The sequence below is a fragment of the Danio rerio genome, chromosome 14, assembly GCF_052040795.2.
Source record: "Danio rerio strain M-AB ecotype USA chromosome 14, GRCz13ab, whole genome shotgun sequence".
Lineage (NCBI taxonomy): Eukaryota > Metazoa > Chordata > Actinopteri > Cypriniformes > Danionidae > Danio > Danio rerio.
Genome location: NC_141034.1, coordinates 13,173,872 through 13,196,168, shown reverse-complemented (window position 1 = coordinate 13,196,168; position 22,297 = coordinate 13,173,872). Strand labels below are relative to the sequence as shown.

The window sequence follows — 22,297 nt, the reverse complement described above, 5'->3', positions numbered from 1 at the left end:
CAATATAGATTGTGTCAAAGCAGCTTAACATGGTTGTAGTAAACAGAAGACAAACAGCTTACATGGCTTCATGCCATTATATTTTAATACAGTTAGAGGATTAATTTTCAAACTTAAAATAATGGCTACTGAATTAGCACCCAGTCAAGAATTACTAATTAATTTGGACGAATATTATAAACTGTTATTTTTTAATCTCTACAATCACAGCTGAGAATGGACCAATCTCTCTTCTGCATTATCTTAGAGATTGGACCAAATGGCTCTTAACAGTTCCTACAAATTCCCAAAAAGGGTCCAAGCCAAAAATGTCCTTCACAATTCTGTCTTAGATCAAAAGGCTAGGCTACATTCAAAATTAAAGGCTATGCTACATTCAAAGTTAAGATAGTGACTACTGAATTAGCACTCAGTCAATACTATTTTTATGGCTACTACAGTCATTTTGGAAAGTGGACCAAATTATTTTCAACAATTCCTACAAATGACTTAAGCCATAATTCCTACAATCTCTGGAAAGTAGGAACAAACTGTTTCTTAATTTATTTCTACAAGTACGCTGAGAAAGGACTAAGCCTGAAATTTCCACTGCTCTTTCAAAATCTTTTGATAAAAAGCCTAAACTTTTTTTTAACAATCTCTGCAAATATCAAGGAGAAGGCCTGACATTTCAGCAATACTATCACTGTATTTTGTTTATTACTGCACTACATATACCAGTTGATCTGCATACTTTAAAGTGTACATATAAAACATGTTCTTTGAAGGGTTCTTTAAGAGAGCTGATCAGTTTCAATCACCTAACTAGGATCTTTGAGATGAGATCCAGTTAATAAAAATAAACCATGTCCATAGATGTAATACGTAGATCCAGGACTCTTTCACACACACACAAAAAAATCTGTTTATCTTCAGCTTAAACTGTAAATTCTCAGAGACTCCTCAGTTCACTTCTTGTTGCAGTCAGTGAGTTTTCCTCTTTTCATTCTCTCCTGGCTGGCTCGCCAAATTGTTCGATTTTGCTGTATTTGGCTTAACCGTCCTTGGGTGGCTTGCCAATGTATAAGATGTTCTAATACATAAAATAGGCAAGCTGACCAAAGTTCTTATGGGGAGAAAACTTTATTGAAGACTTATTAATGAATAGTGCAGTTCCTCAGCAGTGATTTTAGATCGGTCTTTACGTAACCTAATACTAGAAACAAACAAACCATTCTGTTTACTAAGCTAAGCAGGACCCTTTTATCAGATGTGTCAGCTGTTGTTTTGCTTACACCCATTGAGATTGTGAAAAGGTCACACCTATTGTAAAAGAGTCATTTAGTTCAAACCTGTCAGTTTGTGGGGGTTGAGGGACAGGTCACCCCATCATTCAGAGAATTGTTCGCATCAGAGTTTATTCAATATAAATGCAGCTGAACTAAAATGCACATAATCTTTCAATGCATAACAAAATAATGTTATTTTTGATAACACATCTGTGATGAGTAGTTTATATTTCTTTTTTGCCTTTGATGTGTTGTTTACAGTTGTGTTAAACATATTAATTAATTCAAATTCTGAATTTGTGTTATTTGTGTTTGCACAGGTCCTTATCGGGCAGAATAGTGGGAGGTGTCTGGTGGTTCTTCACCCTCATCATAATCTCGTCCTACACAGCTAACCTAGCTGCTTTCCTCACAGTAGAGAGGATGGTCTCTCCCATAGAGAGTGCTGAAGATCTAGCTAAACAAACAGAGATTGCATATGGAACCCTGGACTCAGGATCAACCAAAGAGTTTTTTAGGGTGAGTCAGTTTATTATTATTTATTTATTTAAAGTTACTGTTATCACAAAGAACTACCCCAACTGTTTAAACCGATCAGCTGTTCAAATATTTTTTATAGGACTGTATGTAAATGTTTAATTCAACTAGCATTAGTTCTTTCTGTTACTATTTTTGGCTTCAGAAACCATTTAAAAGAAGTCAAGTAAGCTACTCAAATCATTTGCTAATTTTTTTAGGCTCCCCTGAAAAAGGCTTTACTAATAATAGTAGCATATTTTAGATATTTTACTAATAGTTTACTATTATGTATTTGATTTATTAAAGGAATATGCTAAATACAACATGCATGCATACAGGTAAAGATAGTATGTTCATTAACGTAAAACTAATGTTTTTCATTAATATGATCAGAGTTATCAAGCAGGTTTATATCTTCTCCATAGTAGTCTGCATGCAAATACAGAGCCGAACACTGGCCAATCACAGCACATAGCATGTGACATCTGTAGTCATCTAAATACACTAGTCGTCATTACTAAAAATTAGCTTATTATGACTTCATAATCTTCAAGTAGTGATTTTTATTTTAAAATACCAATAAACATGGCGATGCCATAATTTTTAAATGTCAAAAAACTGAACTTTAATGTGAAAACACAATGTGTAAACAAAACTTTACATTTGACATTCTGCTTTATACCTAAAGAGCATAAGCCCAGTTTCTAAAACATGACAGACAACTGCTATCACAATAACTTATGAAGTCAAGTATATATATATATTTCCATAGAGAGATTAAATTTGCAGTTTACACTTGCATAGACATTTGACGATTCACATTAGACATGTATATAAGAAATATGTATAAAAACATTATGCCTTTCTATGAAGAGAAATTAAAAATCCTAATTGATTGTGAGAGCAAAGATAATTTTAACATGCTCTGGAAAAACAGTATTGTTGACATGATAGTAACAATTTGAAGATATATGCATCTCCATTCATGACCATTAGACAGTGGGACTTGTGATTGAAATTGGCTGCACACTGCAGCGGATGTGTGTTTACTGTTGTGTGTGTGAACTAGGAGGGGTTAAATGGATGGCCATGTCACGATTGACTGACAGGTTGACTTACTTACTTTCTTTCTTTTTTTTAATACCAACAAATCACACTAAATATCATAATTCATTCAATGAAAACCCTATAAAACAACAAACATTTTGCTTTCAACATTAAAAAACAATTTCTTTAAGTACATTCTGTTAAAAAGATTTTTGCTTACACACACATTTAATGTGGCCACCTATGCCATCTATGTTACTTGTTCAGCATCACATTGATGGTATTTACTATTTTTTAACTGACTGAATTTGCTCCCTTTCAATAATGTAGGATTAGTTGTACTTTCTCTCTCTAATATTAATGAACATCTCCTAAAGTTTAGAAATGTGTTTGAGAAGATTTGAATTTTCACACCAATCTGAAAAAGAAATGTAGAACAGGCCCCGTTTTCTTCCTCCTTAAAAGCTGAAGATAAATTTCGTAAAATTGAATAAATAAATGTAAAGTTTCGAAAGAGGTACATTTTTGTATGAGCTTTGGGTTTCTGTAAATGTGAATGCAATATTTGCAAAATTTATTGCATCCTCAACCCCTCTGGAGGATGGACATGCATATTGCAGAGCATCTATAAGATGCTGTGTTTAAGATACAATATATCTTTTCACTAAATGTTCAAAGCACTTCATCTCAAGTCGGAATATATTTAACACTGAAGGTTTAGGAGCTTTTGTCACTAGATTTTTTTTATGTTCTATATATGTATATGTTTTTAGATGATATATATGCACATTTTGCAAAATAGACTTAAGAGCATTAGGGTAAGGGTTAGTAAATATAGGGTTAGTAAACAAAAAGTAAATATTATGATCAATGGAAGACACACAACAAATCGATGTCCGTAGTACACAAATTTTCTCTGACCTTGACTGTGCGCCAATCCTTTCAAAACAGATTGCAAACTGATTGCATTCCTTCCCAGAGATGGCAGGATCCCTGTCAGTCCTAAGCAATGCAAAAGCAGTATGTTCCACCTCGATGGAGGAATGATGTTGCTGTCAAACCATGTCTTGGTAATTGCCTGGACACAAGAATTCTGGTACTTGTGTAGGCGTGAAGAACAGAGCTGAATTTTGTTGAAAGTTGCTAATAGCTAAAAATAATATATCCAGATCCAAACCATAATTTGATAGTGTTTTATATATTGAAAGGCTTTAAATACACATTACCAGAAATATGGCATGTCGCCATCTGTGACTAAGCATGTGAGAGTCAATTAGCATTGATTTCACTACCGTAAACACATTTATATTGAATATTGATTTTGTGTATTAACATACACACAGTTCATGAACACATGCTTAGCAAATTCTTGAGATATAATGCATGAGTTTAAGCATGAATTCATACTAATTCATGTACCCTTACAATAAAGCGTTACCGTTTTTCTTTCTGGAAGCCTTAAATATAATTAAAGAGATTATCAATTATTAGTCAATTATTACAGCTCTGATTAATATTTGTCATTTGATTGTTTAGTTTTGTGGCAAGTAGCCATCCAATAAGTGGGACAGTGCCACTCTGCTAAACTGGATTCCTAACTCTTTGTGATCATTATAAATCCCATGATGTTCTTCAAAAAGATTCATTTTTGTAAAACAAAAAAAGAGTATTTTTCCACTGCTGTTTTTTAAAATATCTTTTAGATTATTAAAAAAAACTGAAGTAAAAAAAACAGCAACTATATTTTAGATTTTATTTTTAAAAAATGAAAATGCACCTTGTTTAAACCATGACTCTACATTTTTGATAAAGAATTAATTCTGGTATTAATAAAAGTGTAAAATCTGTGTAGCTTTAAAAGCAATTTCTGTCAATTAAACTTTATGCACGGGCAAGCTGATAGGTCACCTAATCTGCACTTGTGTCAATAAATACATTGGCAACCATTGAGCTAGGTCCTCATCAATTTAAGCTCTGTGTCATTCTCCAATCTCCAATCTCATCATCAGTCGAAGATGTAAAAATCTAGAGTTAGGGTTAGGCACATATAATATATTGATAAAATCCATTTTAATATTTATGCATAAAACAATGATTAAAATTCCCTAGGATAAATTATGGAACTCTGGAGATGTTATTAAGTTTGTCCAGAACATTTCTACAGTTTTAATCACCATATCAATTTGAGCACATGGATGTATGTATACTACAACAAAGAACAGCTGAGGGAATTCCCGTGGGAGATAGAAAGGGCGTATGGAGACTGTGATGATGTAATGTGTTGTGCTAGTTAATGTGTTGCTTCCAGCTGCACATTGAATTATGTTGAATAAATTTCACTGGCGAATATTTATAGCAGTGACGATTAAATATTTATGAATTTCAATGCCATGTAGTAAGAATTACAGTCAGATTCTTTAGAGATTTGCTTGTTGAAATGTCTTTTCTGGCAGGACCATGTGCTTTCATTTTTGTTTATGTTTATCATATGCATGTGGCTCGTCTGATAAACAAGTGTATGAAGCTGTCTGTATTCAGTTATTTCAAAGTATAGTAATGTTGCGAGACAGCGAGAACTAGTCTCATAAAAAAAGTGATCAACAACTATGGTTGCCATGCTTAGGACAAAGTTTTCAGACAGCGGATAGCATCTGCCCTGGGTTCAGGAACATTTCAAGGTGTTTGAATAAAAAAAAAAAAATATATATATATATATATATATATATATATATATATATATATATATATATATATATATATATATATATATATATATTTTTTAACAATTATTCGCAACTGAGGTCACAATTTCCATCATTATTAAAATAGTTTGTTGATTTTGTCTTTCCCAAACCTATTGTTTCAAAATTTGCAACTACACCTCTAGAGCTGTAGTTAAAAGCATAGTTCCTGGCTGTGCACTATTCATTTAGAATGTTCCAACATTTAAGCTCGAAATGAATAATAAAATAAAAAAAAAATTACAGTAATCTCTCTTAGGTGTAATTTGCTTTCAATGTATTTTTTATGGTTCAGTTTGAGCAATCTTCATATTGACATTTGCACTCCCTTCATAGTGCACTTTTAAATCATTTATGCCATTTTGAACACTGCTGTGACTCTTGATGAAAGCTATAGGTGACCTATGGAAAATGGAATCCATGTAACATCTCCAAAACTCATGAAAACAAAAATATACCATTCAAACCATTCCATAAATGTCTTTTTTATTATTATTCCTTAATATTTAGCCCACTGTAAATGAAAACCCTTAACATTATAATTTCTATATGAGATTAGAAAACATGTTACCTTTTTGTAAGTGGTTTTATGTTTTAGAATGTAATACGGAATATTCTCAATATTATTTGTAAAGGAAACATTGGCCCTATATGTGCCAGTTACATATATTTAAATTAATATGGAAAACGAGTGCATGTTTTTACTAAAACTAATAGTGGATTTTTTGTACATGTGTAAAACAATAATTTACACCCAAAAAGTTATTGGAATTTTCTCTAAAGAAGTTGTTACTCCACCTTGTTTAGAGCATCATTATGGGCGTTTTACGATATAACTAACGTGGTTCAAATTAAAAGAAACAAAAATTTTAGAAAACACTAGTCACTATATTGTTTTTTTTTTTCCCAAATGATGCATCATGCTATAATAGTTAAGCAACAGGCTATGTCTTGTTTGGGAAACACAACCCAAATTAATTGAGTGTTTTTTTTTTTTTTTTTCTTGCACTTAAACCACATCTCACAGAAATATAACGTCTTTAAAACATGTTTCAAGTTGTGCATCACAAAAAGACTCTATAACCTACTCTAAAACAGAATTGACAACTACTTTGGATTGAGAATTACCAGTTGAGGAATGCTGTTCCTGTGATGACAATTCTAAACAGAAGATTTAAGCGCTTACCAGCAGTGGTGTAAAGTAACAAATTACAAATTCTCAAACTACTACAATTAAGTAGTTTTTCTCAGAAATTGTAATTTATTAAGTATTTTTTTAAAAATGTGTACTTTTACTTTTCCTTGAGTACATTTTTAGTGCAGTATTGGTACTTTTACTTGACTTTCCTTCAACCTGCAGTCACTATACTTTAATTTTTTCTTGTCTATGGGCATTAGAAAAATCAGTTCTGTGATTCCTGTCCAATCAAATCACACATAGAAGGTAAATCGCCTCATAATGAAATACCTAAAGACATGAGCGATAATTACAGCAAACTGTTTAGAATCAATAAAAGTGTCCATGCAGATGTCCAAAATCTTTACATACATTGACTCAGAAACAGAAAAAACAGATGCTTACTGTATAATGACTAAAATGGTCTTAAACACCCAGCTTTGTGTGGACATTATCACTGTGACGTCTATCAGATGTCGGATTTTGGTTGCCATACCTGACAAATAAATGCTAGTATTTTACATCATTATTGGTTTAAGATATTGGCTTGATGTTTGATTTTGGTCACTTTCTAACACAACCTAAAATTAACCAAATATCAACGTCATTTAAAGTCGTTACTGGACACTAAAATAAGATTGTCCTTAGACACTGGCTAGACATTGAATATTCCTGGCATCATGACCTAAATCTAACATAATATTAACATCTTATGACATTTGCCTGCTGTGCAATAACTAAATGCACTACAAGATGTTGTGTTTGCACACATCCACAAATTACAAGTAAATGCATCAGCTTTCCACTGAGTACTACTCACTACTCCTGAGTAGTTTTGAAAGGTCTACTTTTTTACTCATACTTTGAGTAATATGTACAACAGATACTATTACTCTACCTGCACTACATTTTAGGCAAGTAAATGGTACTTTTTCTTTAGTCTGATTTTTCAGTACTCTTTCCATCACAGCTTACTGGAGCTCAAAACTTCTCTACTAGTGCAAAGGGGCTGAAATCAGTCACTTTTGCAGTGTATTGCTGACAAAATGCATGCTTATGAGTTAATATGCTCATCTTGGTGTTTGCCTCTTGTCTTGTCTTTTGTCTAATTATTGTTTTGCAGTTTTCTTGCTCTGAAACTTTTATTGTGCTAGGTCGGGTAAATAATTTCCTTGATTTCACTTTCTGAATTATATTGCATAGTAAAAACATCATAAGCTCAGACTCTGTGTAATTCCTACAGTCAGATTTTTGTAAATATAATGTTAACGATTAAAACAATGGCAGTAAGGTCTTATGTATGGAATGATTTTTTAAAAAATCACTTTTTTATATACCTTGTATGTTTTAGATTGTCGGGTATTTTACAATATGCAGTCATAAATTGAGGGAGCGAGTTCTCATTGTATACACAGACTTACATAAAACACTATGGGCTCTACTTTGACGATCCAGGCGCAAAGTCCAAAGCGCATGGTGCAAAAGCATTAAAGGCATGTCCGAATACACTTTTGCTATTTTAAGGATGGAAAAATCAGCTTTGCGCCACGGCGCATGGTCTAACAGGGTTGAGCTTATTCTTTTAATGAGTTATGGGTGTGTTTTGAGAATAAACCAATCAGAGTCTCATCTCCCTATTTTTATAAGAGTCAGTTGCATCGTGCCACAGCACATTTGCTATTTACATGGTGGACTTTGTAAGTGGAAAAACTTCACTAGCAAGAAAACAGTTAAACATACCATCTGCAGTGCGAGAATGGGAGAATTAGCCTCCTCATTCTTTACTTTCACTTTCACTCTCTTTCGTGGAGGAGCGAGTTCTCATTGTATACACAGACTTACATAAAACACTATGGGCTCTATTTTGACGATCCAGGCACAAAGTCCAAAGCGCAGGGTACAAAAGCTTTAAGGGCATGTCCGAATCCACTTTTGCTATTTTAAGGATGGAAAAAATCAGCTTTGCGCTACGGCGCATGGTCTAACAGGGTTGAGCTTATTCTTTTATTGAGTTATGGGTGTGTTTTGAGAATAAACCAATCAGAGTCTCATCTCCCATTCCCTTTAAGAATCAGTTGTGCCACGCCACAGCGCATTTGCTATTTACATGGTGGACTTTGTAAGTGGAAAAACTGAGCACTTCGCTAGCGAGAAAAACAGTTAAATCGACCATCTGCAGTGCAAAAATGGGAGAATGAGCCTCCTCATTCTTTACTTTCACTTTTACTCTCTTTCGTAGATAAGGAAAGACATCCATTATTACACATAATTAATTTTGTTTGTTAAGTGCAAAGATTTCACAGAACTATTTCTAAATTCAGTTCTAATTTCCAGCAAATGAATAATTGATAATTGAACAGTAATAACGAAGTGTGGTCAAAAGAAATGAAGACCTGAAGCTATTTAAAAAATATATATGTGTGTGTGTGTGTGTGTGTGTGTGTGTGTGTGTGTGTGTGTGTGTGTGTGTGTGTGTGTGCATGTGTGTTTGAGCAATATAGAGCAAAGCCCTTAACTGTAAATACAGGTTAATGAACAGAATATGGCAATATTTAACCATAATTTAATTATACCCCTCAGATGGTTGTTGGGTTATTTATTTATATCAGCCTTCCATTATATTGTGGGGACTGCAGCAGACCAGTTAAGTACTTGTATCTTCTTTCTTTGCAGCCAGGACTTTGTAGTGTGTGCAAAATTTGGTTTGGATTTGTCTTGTTGAAATATGCATGGACGACCCTGGAAAAGAAGACCGCATATTGTTCTCCAAAATCTTTAGTTTTCAGCATTAAAAGTGTCATCACAGAAGTGCAAGTTATCGTGCCAAGGGCACTGACACAACCCAATACCTTGACAGACTCTTGCTTTTGGACTTGTTGCTAGTGATTTCTTGTTTGGTCCAGAGCACACAGTGATCATTTATCCCAAAAAATACCTGACACTGATTCATCTGACAACAGTACATGTTTCCACTGAACAATGGTCCATCCCAGGTGCCTTCAAGCCCAGAGAAATTGACCACACTTTTGTGCACTGTTAACATAAGTCTTCATTTTGCCACAGTACGGTTTTCACTGGCATTTGTGGATATAACTTTGCATTGTTGTACTTTACAAAGGTTTGCTAAAGTAGTCCTGAACCCATGTGGTGATATCGCTTATAGATCAATGATGATCCCTGATGCAGTGCGCGCGGAGGGATTGGAGATCTTGGTTGTTCAGCTTAGGCTTGTGCCCTTGTCCTGTACACACTGAAATTCCTCCAGATTCCTAGAATCTTGTAATTATGTTATGCACTGGTGTTGGTAACATATCCAAATGTCTTCCAATCTGTCTTTGAGGAACACTGTTTTTAAAGATTTCAATAATTCTGTCTTGTATTTGTTGGCAAACTGGCGATCCTTGGCCCATCTTTGCTCCAAAGACCAAATCATAATTACAATCACCTGTTGATATCACCTTTTTCAAATTACATTATTAGTCAACCAATATACCTGGTTAAAAGTTCCCAACTTTTTTGGGAACGTTTTGCAGGTCTGAATAACAGAAAAGGATGTATATTTACAAATAAAAAGAAGTTGACCAGACAAAGCATGACATATTTTGTGTTCATATTGGCTGCAATGAAATACAAGTAAAGTAAATTTGGAAATCACTACTTTTTAATTTACAGTTTTCATACTGTTTCAAATTTTCTGATGTTGTGATGTACTATTTTAGATTATAATAGTGTGGGTCTTAGACTTCTTGAAGGGCTAAAGGCTCATTATACAAGAAGTGTAACTACTTCATGGATGTTGATTAAAAGTGGTTTAGTACAGAACGCTTGTGCTGCGGCAAGCTGGGCTTCACCTCATACATTTGTTTCTTTTTTTTTTTTTACTTTTGTTTGATTTTGATTTGCTTGATAGACTCAACATTACAGTGCCATCATTCACTTATTTCATCGTAAGGAGTTGTTATTGAGTCTTTTTACAACATATACAGAAGTTCCTGCCCTATTAAAAAAAGCTGCTTGTGCTTATGTTACATCACTAGGTTGATTGTCAGGCATGCCAAACTAATTTTTCAATTACAGGTTTGATAAAAGAAGTGACGCATCTCTCCACACTTCCCTCCTTGCAGATGCACAGAGAAGATATATGTTAAGAATGAAGTTTAGATCATGGGTGTTGACTTATATGTCAGAGATGGGTCCTCTGTGTCATGATTGATCTGTCAGTCAACGTGGTGTAAATGTTGCTTCAAGGATTGTTCTTGCATAGTGAGTTCCCATAGTGAGATATCTCACTTCTATTATCGGAGAACCGGGGTTACACATGAAACCTAAAGATGCTTTTACTTTACTGTGTAAATAACAGTAGGTAAGAGATAACCTCCTAGCATTGACTAGGCTGCAGCTCTGCCTAAGATGTTTGGCCAGAGGACAAATAGTCATGCCCAGCTGAGCCTGGTTTTTTCTCAGGGATTTTCTTTTGGGTGAAGTTTGTTCCTCGCCATGTCGCCACTGTTTCGCTTGGTGTGGGAGTACTGGAGCTGCGCATCAGTGGAGTTGCTCTTTCTTAGCAGTAACATTTGCATTTCACTAAACTAACCTTAATCTATGTTAAGCTTCTTTGACATCATCTACATTGCAAAAAAATGCTACATAATAAGGATGACCTTAATTGAATTAAATATTTATCCATTCTTCAGAAATAGCAACTAACCCTTCAATTGATTCTTGTTGATGAAGCAATCCAGTGTGTAATATATTTTGTGTAAATATATAACATTATTACATATAACCAACATTCCTGAGCATATTTCCTTCAAAAAAAGAAATTAAAGCACAATGTTCTTGAGTGCTCAAATCAGGAGTCTATAGAGATTATGTTTATTGAAACATCTATCATCAAAACCTCTGTATTTTTTTCTGGTGTATACATTATAAATGTCTTGCTGTTTTAGCAAGTAAACAAATTGTGGGCCACTCATAAACTGTCCTGCTGTTGTCTGTGCAGCCAACATCTGTAAAATTTACATGCACTGTAGGTGCTCATGAGTTGGTCCTCTCTCAGGGCTTGGTTGCTGCCTAAAACATATGCCAGAGTAATCGGTGCTTCACTCCACTGTTGTGGCCCTGGACTAAGTAAGAAATGAATGAGTGAGTGTATTTTTTATTACTTTTTGCTCATATTTTGCTGTTCAAGCTTAGAGATTTTGTGATTTTCTGCCAAAAAAAGATGCAACTTTCATCTGATTCCATCTGTGTTTATCTGTTCTCCTTATAAATAAATGAATGCATAACGTATTCAACAGCCAACGTCTGTATGCTCAAAATTAAAAATGAAAATGTGAATTGAAAATTATAAAATATGTTATTATTATCTTTCTAAAATAACATTGAATAGACTAAATTATAAATGACAGTCAATACTCAATTGAGAAAATCTAACAAAACCTCTGAATGGTACATTAGAATGCTAAAGGCATTCACTGTGCATTAAAAATTTAGGTTAATCATCAATGTCAAGAGAGAACATGTTGTGCATGGTTACCTGATGGAGAGCAATTGTCTAGATATTTATCACATATATTATTTATCTCAAAGAATGAAAATCATTAAGTGGATTCAACTTCATAGTATCTTTGATTTAAAAAGCAGGTTTGAAATTGGTCTATAATTTATACATTTTTTGAATCAAGCTGTCTTTTTAATCAGATTGTCATGACTGTCTGAAACCATCAGATGGCACTGTAGTTCGCTGTGAACTCTGGTGGCGAACTACAGTTGCTAAAGTATACAAGTTCATACATACCTCATGCACACACCCGGAACCACTTACACTGATTTGCAATACACAGCTATCTCTGTTTTCCTGTTGATTTCATGGACTATTTATTCACTCTTCAACCATTGTTTGTCACGGCGTCGTTTGTCTTTCTTGTCTTCATAGCCTAGTAAGTCTTGTTTGGTCTGCTGTTACTAAGTCTTGTTTTAGTAGTTTGCCATAGTTTCTTGTTTTGTTTGTTTGTTTGCTACTTTGTTTCTTTGTACTTTGGATGTCTTGTTTTTCTGTTACTGCACGATTTCATTATTAAACTGCAATTGGATTCTACACCTTTTTTGTGTCTGTCTTGTCAACAAACCGTGACAGAACGACGCTGTCTATCATGGATCCAGCAGATGATGAAATCATTCGATTGAAGCAAGGTAACCGCTCCATCGAGCGTTACATCAAAGAATTTTTGGATTTAGCCCCAAGGAGCACTTAAAGTGATTTACTGCTCATGATGTTTTTTCGGAGAAGATTATTGGAACAAGTCCGCTCCCACATGCCACCATATCTTTTCATCGGGCACACGCTATTGATATCTGGCTCTCCTCTCTCTATCACCCTGGAAGAGGAAGACCCTCAGAAGGGAGGTCTGAGAGGTAGCCAACAGGAAAATCTGTTTTCGGGGCCTGCTACTCTATCTTCGGGAGGGAGGAGAAAAGCCAGACTGAAGCTTCGGGCTTATCCGCGTCGGGCTATTCCAAGACCTGCATTTTCTGAGCCTCTGGAGAGTCTCCTCGAATTCTGTGAACCCCCAGTGCCTGCTCCAGCTCCAGAGCACCCTCCAGTGTCGGCTCCAGCCCCAGAGCGCAGTTCAGTGCCGGTCCCAGTTCGACTCCTTGCTTTACCAGCGCCACCCAGACTCCTTGCCCTGCCGGTCCTAGCCCGGCACCTTGCTCTGCCGGCCCCAGCCCGGCACCTTGCCCTGCCGGCCCCAGCCCGGCTCTTTGCCATGCCGGCCACAGCCCGGCTCCTTGCCCTGATAGCCCCACCCGGCTCCTGGCCATGCAGACCCCAGCTCAGCTCTTTGCTCTGCCGGCCCCAGCCCGGCTCCTTGCCCTGCCGGCTCCAGCCCGGCTCCTTGCCTTACCAACGCCACCCAGACATCTTGCCCTGCCGGCATCTTCCAGACATCTCGTCCTGCCGGTCCCAGCCCGGCTCCTTGCTCTGTCGATCTCAGCTCGGCTCCTTGCCCTGCCGGCTCCAGTCCAGCTGCCTCCAGCCCCGCCGGCTCCAGTCCAGCTGCCTCCAACCCCGCCGGCTCCAGTCCAGCTGCCTCCAACCCCGCCAGCTCCAGTCCCACTGCCTTCAGCCCCGCCGGTTCCTGTCCAGTTGCCTCCAGCTCTGTCGATTCCAGTCCAGTTGCCTCTCATCCAACCGGCTCCCCACAGACCTCCTGCCTTGTGTCTCCTGCTGGGTTGTCCCTGGGTCATCCCTCCCGCTCCTCCCTGGTGTGCCTCTACACTACTCAGGACGGACCCCCGGCTACACCCTGGTTTCCTGGCTACACCCTGGTTTCCTGCCGAGGCCTCTGACCTGCTGAACCCTGGACGTTCTCTCCTGTTCCTCCCTGGTTTGACCCTAAACACCCCCACCCCCCTGGACTATGTTAGGAGCGTCTGGAATCCGCTCCTCAAGAGGGGGGTAATGTCATGACTGTCTGAAACCACCAGATGGCACTGTAGTTCGCTGTTAACACACACCCGGAACCACTTACACTGATTTGCAATACACAGCTCTCTCCGTTTTTCTGTTGATTTCATGAACTATTTATTCACTCTTCAACCATTGTTTGCCATGGTGTCATTTGTCTTTTTTGTCTTCATAGCCTAGTAAGTCTTGTTTGGTTTGTTATTCCTGAGCCTTGTTCTAGTATTTTTGCCATAATTTCTTGTTTGTTTGTTTGCTACTTTGTTACTTTGTACTTTGGATGTCTTGTTTTTCTGTTACTGCACGATTTCCTTATTAAACTGCAATTGGATCCTACACCTTTTTTTTTGTATCCGTCTCGTCAGCAAAACATGACACAGACGCTTAACAGCCAGCCTAAAGATTTTTAAGCACATACAATGGAATAGAGAAATGTTAAGAACAGGTTCTAAAGCTTCTGAGAAAAACTGTTTGGTTGGTATTGGATATATCATAGATGTTGTTAATTTGGAGAAGTTAACCAGCTTAGACAGCTCTTCTTTTCCAACTGTTGAGAAAGTCTGAACTTTTTCCTTTGATGGTATACAGTCCTAGAAAGGACAGTTATTTCAGTTGTAGCATCAAGCTCTTCTAGGCTGTCTGGAGCACTAAAGAAATTAGACAGATCATCTTTGAAATGACATAATTCTGCTGCACAACTTCAACATAATCAGCGTCATGTGATAATATTAGGCCTGTATGTATGTATGTATGTATGCAAGCATGATTATGCCTATTAATTCCTTCACTGAATTTCTTTCCTTCAATTTTGTTTTCTCATTTTAAATCAGTCTCTAATGATTAAATTTTTAAAGCGATTAAAACAAAAAATTCAACCACATGTAATTCAGACCCAATTGCTACTTCTATTTTTAAAGGGTGTTTGTTGCTTATCAGTCTTCTAACTTTGAATATTGTCAATACATCTCTTATTACTGTATTACTTGAAATTGTGCGTCACTTTCCATCTCTGGCTTGGCAACTCTGACAAAGTGGTAAAGTGGTTTAAATCTTATCTTTCTACTCCCAGTTTGTCTTAGGAAACAATAAATCCAGGATCTTAGTCCTAGATCCTACAGTTTTTTTTTATTTTTTTTTTAGTATTTACATGTTTTCTCTAGGACAGATTATTCGATAGCATGACTTGGGATTCCATTTCTATGCTGATGAGACGCAAATTAGTGCAAAAAGTAGTATTCCAGGTATTTCAGACAAACTAACTTAATACTTGTAGGAAATTTAAACATAATTGGTCCACAATTTCCTCAAATTAAACTGTCCAAGTCAGAGGTCACCCCTTCAGCCATTTCCTGTTGTGATTTTTTTTTTTTCCTTTTTTTCAGTTGTCTTTTGGTGGACATATTGAGAGAATATCAAAATCTGCCTCTTTCACCTCAGGAATATTGCTAGAATTATTCATTTTCTTTCACTGTCTGATGCTGAATAACTTGTGCATGCATTTGTTACTTTTATGGTTGAATATTGTAATGCTGTTTATAGCCATTTACCAACAAAATCTCTCAACTGGTTACAATACATACAGAACAGGTACACAGATAAAATAGAGGCACGTATGCTAATTTATATTCCATTTCATCAGCACTTCCTCTAACAGGAACCTGCGCTAGCTTCTGGTTCATGCCTGTATGAATGTTAAGTAGTTTCAACAAACAACAATTATTTTTATGATGTTGTTTTCATCCTAATCATAAATACAAGTGTTGTACTTTTGTCTGATGTATTTTTTCTCTTTCTCTGTCTCTGTTGCATTACGCTTAGTGTAGTGTTTTGTGTGTTAGAAAAGCTATGGATAAACAAAATGCATTGTTATTATATTAAAAATAAAATAATACAATTATTACAATTAGGTCATATATGTTTTTAGTATGAGTATGTGTAAATACATTTTTTTCAACAATTAAAATTTTATCTGTTACTTAAACTATTTTAGATAAGAAATCATAAACAATTGTAGTCTGTGTTGTGCTCTAGAGGCCTTTATACATTAGCCAGAAATGTAGAATTGGATGTAGTGTCTACATCAGTAGTTCTCAACTGGTTTGGCCATGGTACCCACATTTTTACATGGTCATCAACCCGCGACCCAAATTTTTAGGAACTATAATATAATTTTAGGAATTATAATTAATTTGTATTTATTTGTTAATATACACAAGTAGTGATAGATAAATCATAAGAAAATCACCAAGACTTACAAATAAACAATATTTCATTATTGTCATTTAACAAAATGTCTCAAATAATAAAAATATTACAAAGTAAAAACGACAAATGTTTGGTTTCTTAAAGTGCTCTTGTGAGAGCACATTACTACATATGACACACTGAGTTTTTAAGCCTTTTTTGTTATCAATATATGTAAATCCATACTTTGCATATTCAGGGTCGTACTTGCGCTTCCACATATTTGTTGATATAATTAAATAAACTTTCACATGTCAAACGGTATTTAAAAATATAAGAGTCTTATATAAGCAAAATAAGTTAAATATTAAACATTTGTTGTTTTTTTGACCACACACTCTGCGACCCACTGAAAATGTTCCCGCGACCCACCAGTTTAGAAACACTTGTACACTGATATACATATACAGCACTACTACCTAAAAATAATTGTATTTAAAACCAGTTTGCTGTGTAATACCAAATATATTACTATATAAATGTAATGAATACACAGTAGCAGCACCTCCAGATGGTTGGTTTAGCCAGTTTGTCTGCTTCATGACCTCGGCCCCAGTTAGTCAAGTGCCTATACTAAGACTATAAATCAAATTACTAAAAAGAAAGAGATTTTCAAGCCCATGAGGGATAGACAGTAGTGGTCTGCCACAAAAACCTGTCCAATTGTCTACAAAATCTGTTGTTTAGCAGGCACTACTCAGACATCCAGCCGCTGAGTGATGAGAGTCTACTGTAGGTTTTGCTTGAATCATGGCAAGTGGGCAAGAGACCAGGCCAAATTACAATGTCTGACATTGGCTTTGCAAGATCACAATGTAATGTAATTTTTAGTTGTTTTCAGCTGATAATGGATAATTATTTTACTAAACTTACATTTAAATTTAGACAGCATTTTTAAATCTGTCTTGCTCTCAAGTCATGGCAGTCATTGGATTATGGAGGCTTGTGCCTCTTTTGCATGTTCTGTATTCTGGAGTCTCCAATTACTAGGGCGCTTTCAGCAAGTGTCTCAGTGGATGTGTCACTGAGGGGGCTGAACCTGTTTGATGATCGTGTTTTTGTCCCACTCTTTTTGCAATGGACAGTTATAAATTTGTCCAGCTGGAAGGGTGCTACAACCTTATCTAAAACCCTAAACTACTTGTTATCCTCAATTTAAGTTTAGATTTTTGTGTCTAATTCTAATTCTAAGGTCTGAATATTTGCCCATATTTGTTGCTTATGAATCCCTCATTGCTGACAGAGAGAGATACATTTGTAAAGCTTTGTATGCGAGAAGAACAGGAGATGCCATGACTGACCACAATTTAAAGTTCATTCAAACTCACCATTGATGTCTAATGAGAGAAAATGCATGCTATAGTGCAGAGGCGGATTGGCCATGTGGCAATTCTGGCAAATGCCAGAAGGACCAGACCATTTTTTAAATGCAGGCCGGTCAGTAAAAATAAATAAATAAATAAATAAAAAAATCTTAATATGTATTGTTTTACATACAGGCAGCTTTTATCTCTTGCAAGATGTGAATATGATGATGAGGATTATAATAATAGTAATAATAACAATAATAATAATAATAATTAAATGTTAAGTATTTGGCCCGATTGGTGACGGCCGGCTGGTTTTGAGAGGGGCCGACCCAATCAGAGGTTACACGGATATAATCAAAATCTGGCAAGAATGTCAAACAAACCATAAGTGCAACATAAGGTAATCGTCAGAGATGGACCATAGAAAAAGGAAAGGCAGTGCCAAAAAGCTCCAAGAAAGCAAAAAAAGGTCTCTAAAATCAGACGCTGAAATATTCTTGAAAGGTTTCAGTTCGGCTGCTGCATCGGAAGACAGTAGGGCAGTAGAAGAGGTAAGAAAATATACTTCGAAGTCATTATACTAAAATATACTTAGTAATTTTGACACTTTTTGAAAGGAACTACACTGTTTAATAGTAAACCCAGCATAGAACTCCCATACATTTTAAAATGTCATCAGCAGATAACAAGGGATTTAGAGTATACAGACTGCTGTATGCTACTGTACTAGCAATATAGTCTAACATGCAAAAAAAAAACATAGCTGTACTGTAAGCATTTGTAGTGAACTCTGAATACATAGCTGGCCTTAAAAGTAAAACATTAAATACATGCATGGCCATAGAAGAAATGGTCGTGTCCAACTGAGCCAACTGATGAAGTTTTTTACCACCACTGTCACCACTGGCTTGCATGGTTTGGGAATTGTGGAGCTGCGCATTGATGGATTTGCTCATCAGTGTTTGAACTCTCAGCGTTAAATAGTACACCACACTGAACTGAACTAAACTGAATTTTAACTCTGAAAACTGAACTGACACTGATTTAATTTACCATAATGTTCCATGTGAAGCTGCTTTGTCATATTCTACATTGTAAAAGCGATATAGAAATAAAGATGAATTGAACATAGTTGGACATATTAAATAGTATTATAAATAGCATTGGATAAAATAAATCGGGATGACTGAATTTAAAAATAGAATTTCAGGCAGAGCTAGCAAAGCTAGACCAACAACCTGCAGCTGTTGTAGGTTTGCACTGCGACATGCCTTTGATGTCATTAAAGGGTTTGCGAGTCACAGCCAAGGGATTCTGGTACCTCAGAAACTATATATTTCGTGCCCTAGTTAACTTTACAGCTTTCCACATTTCCAATGCCATGTGAACTGCAATTCCAAGTGACAGTTAATTAAAAAAAATCAATGGAGATTTCTAGCTCCATTTGAACATTTTACAGTTTAATTAGAGTCAAACAGCAGAGAGCATCTGGATGTTCCAAATCATCCACGACATCTGGATGGAGACATATGTCATCATCATCATCATCAACTTCCTGGGAAATTGCTTTCTTTACTAACATGCATACATTTATGTAATTTATTTGCTTGGTTTAATTAATATTGCTATGATTTGTTCATTTATAATGCCTTGTGGTGTATAGCTTAACTGTCAATATTACCTTAATTTTTAAATATTTTAATAGTTCATTCGGGAGTTATGCTGCCTTAAAAAAAACCCTGATTAATAAAGGGACTAAGCTGACAATGACATTTATTCATTTTTTTTTTTTTTGGCTTAGTCCCTTTATTAATCAGGGGTTGCAACAGCGGAATGAACCGCTAACTTATCCAGCATGTTTTTACACATTGGATGCCCTTCCATCCGCAACCCATCTCTGGGAAACATCCACACACACTCACTCACACTCATACACTATGGACAATTTAGCCTATTTAATTCACCTGTATTGCATATCTTTGGACTGTGGGGGAAACCAGAGCAACCGGAGAAAACCCACACGAAAGCAGGGAGAACATGCAAACTACACACAGAAATGCCAACTGACCAAGACAAGGCTTGAACCAGTGACATTCTTGCTGTGTGGCGACAGCACTACCTACTGCGCCACTGCATCACCCATTTAAATAGTTAATATATATTATTTTAAAAATAGATGTATTCATTGTGATCATCAATCAGCTTATGTTATTATTATTTTTTTTAAGTCTTTTTTATAATTAGCTTTTTTTTTTTTTTTTTTTTTTTACAAAAAATCTAACCTTTTTTACATTCAATCTAAATTTATTCTGTGTCTTTCTACACAATGTAAATTATATTTTGTAAAATAAAACCTTAATGTTTAATTTTGAGCTTTATAGGCCATATCAAATATTTGCTTTCAGACTCTGAAAATCATTGTTTAAGAGAATTATATTTAAATAAAAGCTTATATTTAAAACTGCTCAGTCTTAAACATAATTGTCCTATGTGCCATATATCAAATTAAAGCTCTCTCAATTTATGGAAAAATTCTTAAAGTTTTGTAAAACAAGTGTAATTTTTATGATGAGATGGCCCAAAAAGCATAAATAAAACGATTAGTTGTGGCACAGCAGCTTTATTTTTAAAAGCAAATATTAGTAGAAAAAAATAATAAATACATAAACATAACATAATATTAATGTAATATTCATAAATATATAAAATATATATTACTATAGTGTTTTTCATTAGTTACATATATGGCTCTATATACATTTGATCGCATTAACTACATATTAAACAAAAAAAGGTAGCCTTCATAAGAAAAACTTTTCTTCACATTACCCCCACAACTTTGTCCAAAAATAATTCTCTTTCTCCAAAAAATTATTTGCTATAGTATGTTATGCTGTAATTTGTGGCAATTCCACAGAGATTTATATTACATAAACTGTTAAACAATTCACTTTCTGTTCCTCAAGCTTTTTAACATTCAGTTGACCTATCCGACGGAGAATTCATCAAAGCATAGCATCAGTATGCTGCTTTAAAACAAAATCAACAGTTTTTTAAATGTGTGTGATGAAGCGGAAAACTCAAAACAAACCGGAACAAGGCTAAAATCGCAGCTTGCCTAGTGTTACAGGGACTGACCTGACCAATGCGCTTGTCATGACATTTTACATTATATTAGTCTTTTTTTATTGTGTATTTATTATGTTATAAATGTAAATATACTCTTAAATCTTAAAGTACTGTATCTTAAAACTTTTATATTTAATCTGTCATTTATTGCAATAAACTGACATAGCTCTTTTGTCATTTTTAGGACTATAACTTTGATGCTCATTTTCTCTGAAAAAGATTGTGACTTTAGTATGGGTTTTACATATTGTCACCTTAAAATTATAAGGTTCTATCTGACATTTTTGTCAAAATTCAGTTATTGACATATTCTTATTAAGTGACAACTTATTTACATTATGGGATTTTTTTTAGATATAAGATGTTTACATTTTAAAACTTTGTGTTTAAAAAAAACAACTCTTACAAACATATTGTTTGCGGAATGCAAAAACTTTGTAGCTCAATATCTCAAAATCATTCAGAATGCAGATAGAACCTTATAATTCCAAGGTGATAATAATGTATATAAAAATGCTTAATAACTGCGCAAATAAGTATTGAGTTTCTGCTGTGTCTTGTGCTGAAATCTTTAAACTGAAATAACCTGAAAGAGATGCTGTAAACCCTTTGTAGAGAAGTTAACAAAGGGGAACCATGAATTGTGCCAGGTAATCATAGTAACACACCAACAAACATATGTAGAATATTATAGAACAGTGGGTAATGCAAATATTGCGTCTTTTGCACATTTCAAATGCAAAGATGCCCTGTCTGTGTGCACAAAAAGGGAGTGATCCACACATGGCATCAAGCGACTTGGATACTCCTACGCTGATTAGCTTTAAAGAGACGCACACATAAACGACACATAGCAGGTTCCATGGGAAATACACACTATTTTCTACCAACACATACTGAACCATTACAAGAGAACCAAACAATACAAGGTTTAGATTTTTTTCATGTACCTTTCCATCCCTTATACACAATAATTTCTTTAAAACTAAAACTTACAATTCTATTTTCCAGTATAAATCCTAGACTTTCAAATGTTTATGTTTTTCTATTATATTTCATACATTTAACTTTAGGTGCTATATTTTGGAAATTATTATGAATTGTACCAAGGTAATGTGTTTGTTACTTTAAGTAGAACATTGCTCAGTCCAACTTTGCCTTACTAAGAATGATCCAGTCTTATTTACCCCTCAAGCATGTTAGAGAACATTTTTGGGCATAAATATTTGATTTATATTTTTAAGAAATAGTTCCCCTAATCAAGTGGTTTTCAATTCTGGTCCTCAGCCCCTCAAGCCTGCCCTCTGCATATTTTGTATGGCTTCCTTACCTACATTGCATCCGGAAAGTGTTCATTCAAAGTATTCATAGTATTCGTTTTTCTTTTTATGTTA

General features: G+C 35.3%; 1 protein-coding gene across 6 annotated transcripts in view; it reads left to right on the top strand.

Annotated features, from left to right (window-relative positions):
* gria3b (glutamate receptor, ionotropic, AMPA 3b) overlaps window positions 1–22,297 on the top strand; it is a 302,031-nt gene that overhangs the window by 242,952 nt on the left and 36,782 nt on the right. For all 6 annotated transcript variants that reach the window (XR_015506639.1, XM_087280262.1, XM_087280263.1 and 3 more), the window contains exon 12: window positions 1,589–1,787. Coding sequence is in view for 5 of the 6 variants with exons in the window: in XM_087280262.1 (XP_087136388.1) it covers window positions 1,589–1,787 (199 nt within the window). In the remaining variant the exon portion in view is untranslated. The remainder of the gene's footprint in view (window positions 1–1,588; window positions 1,788–22,297) is intronic.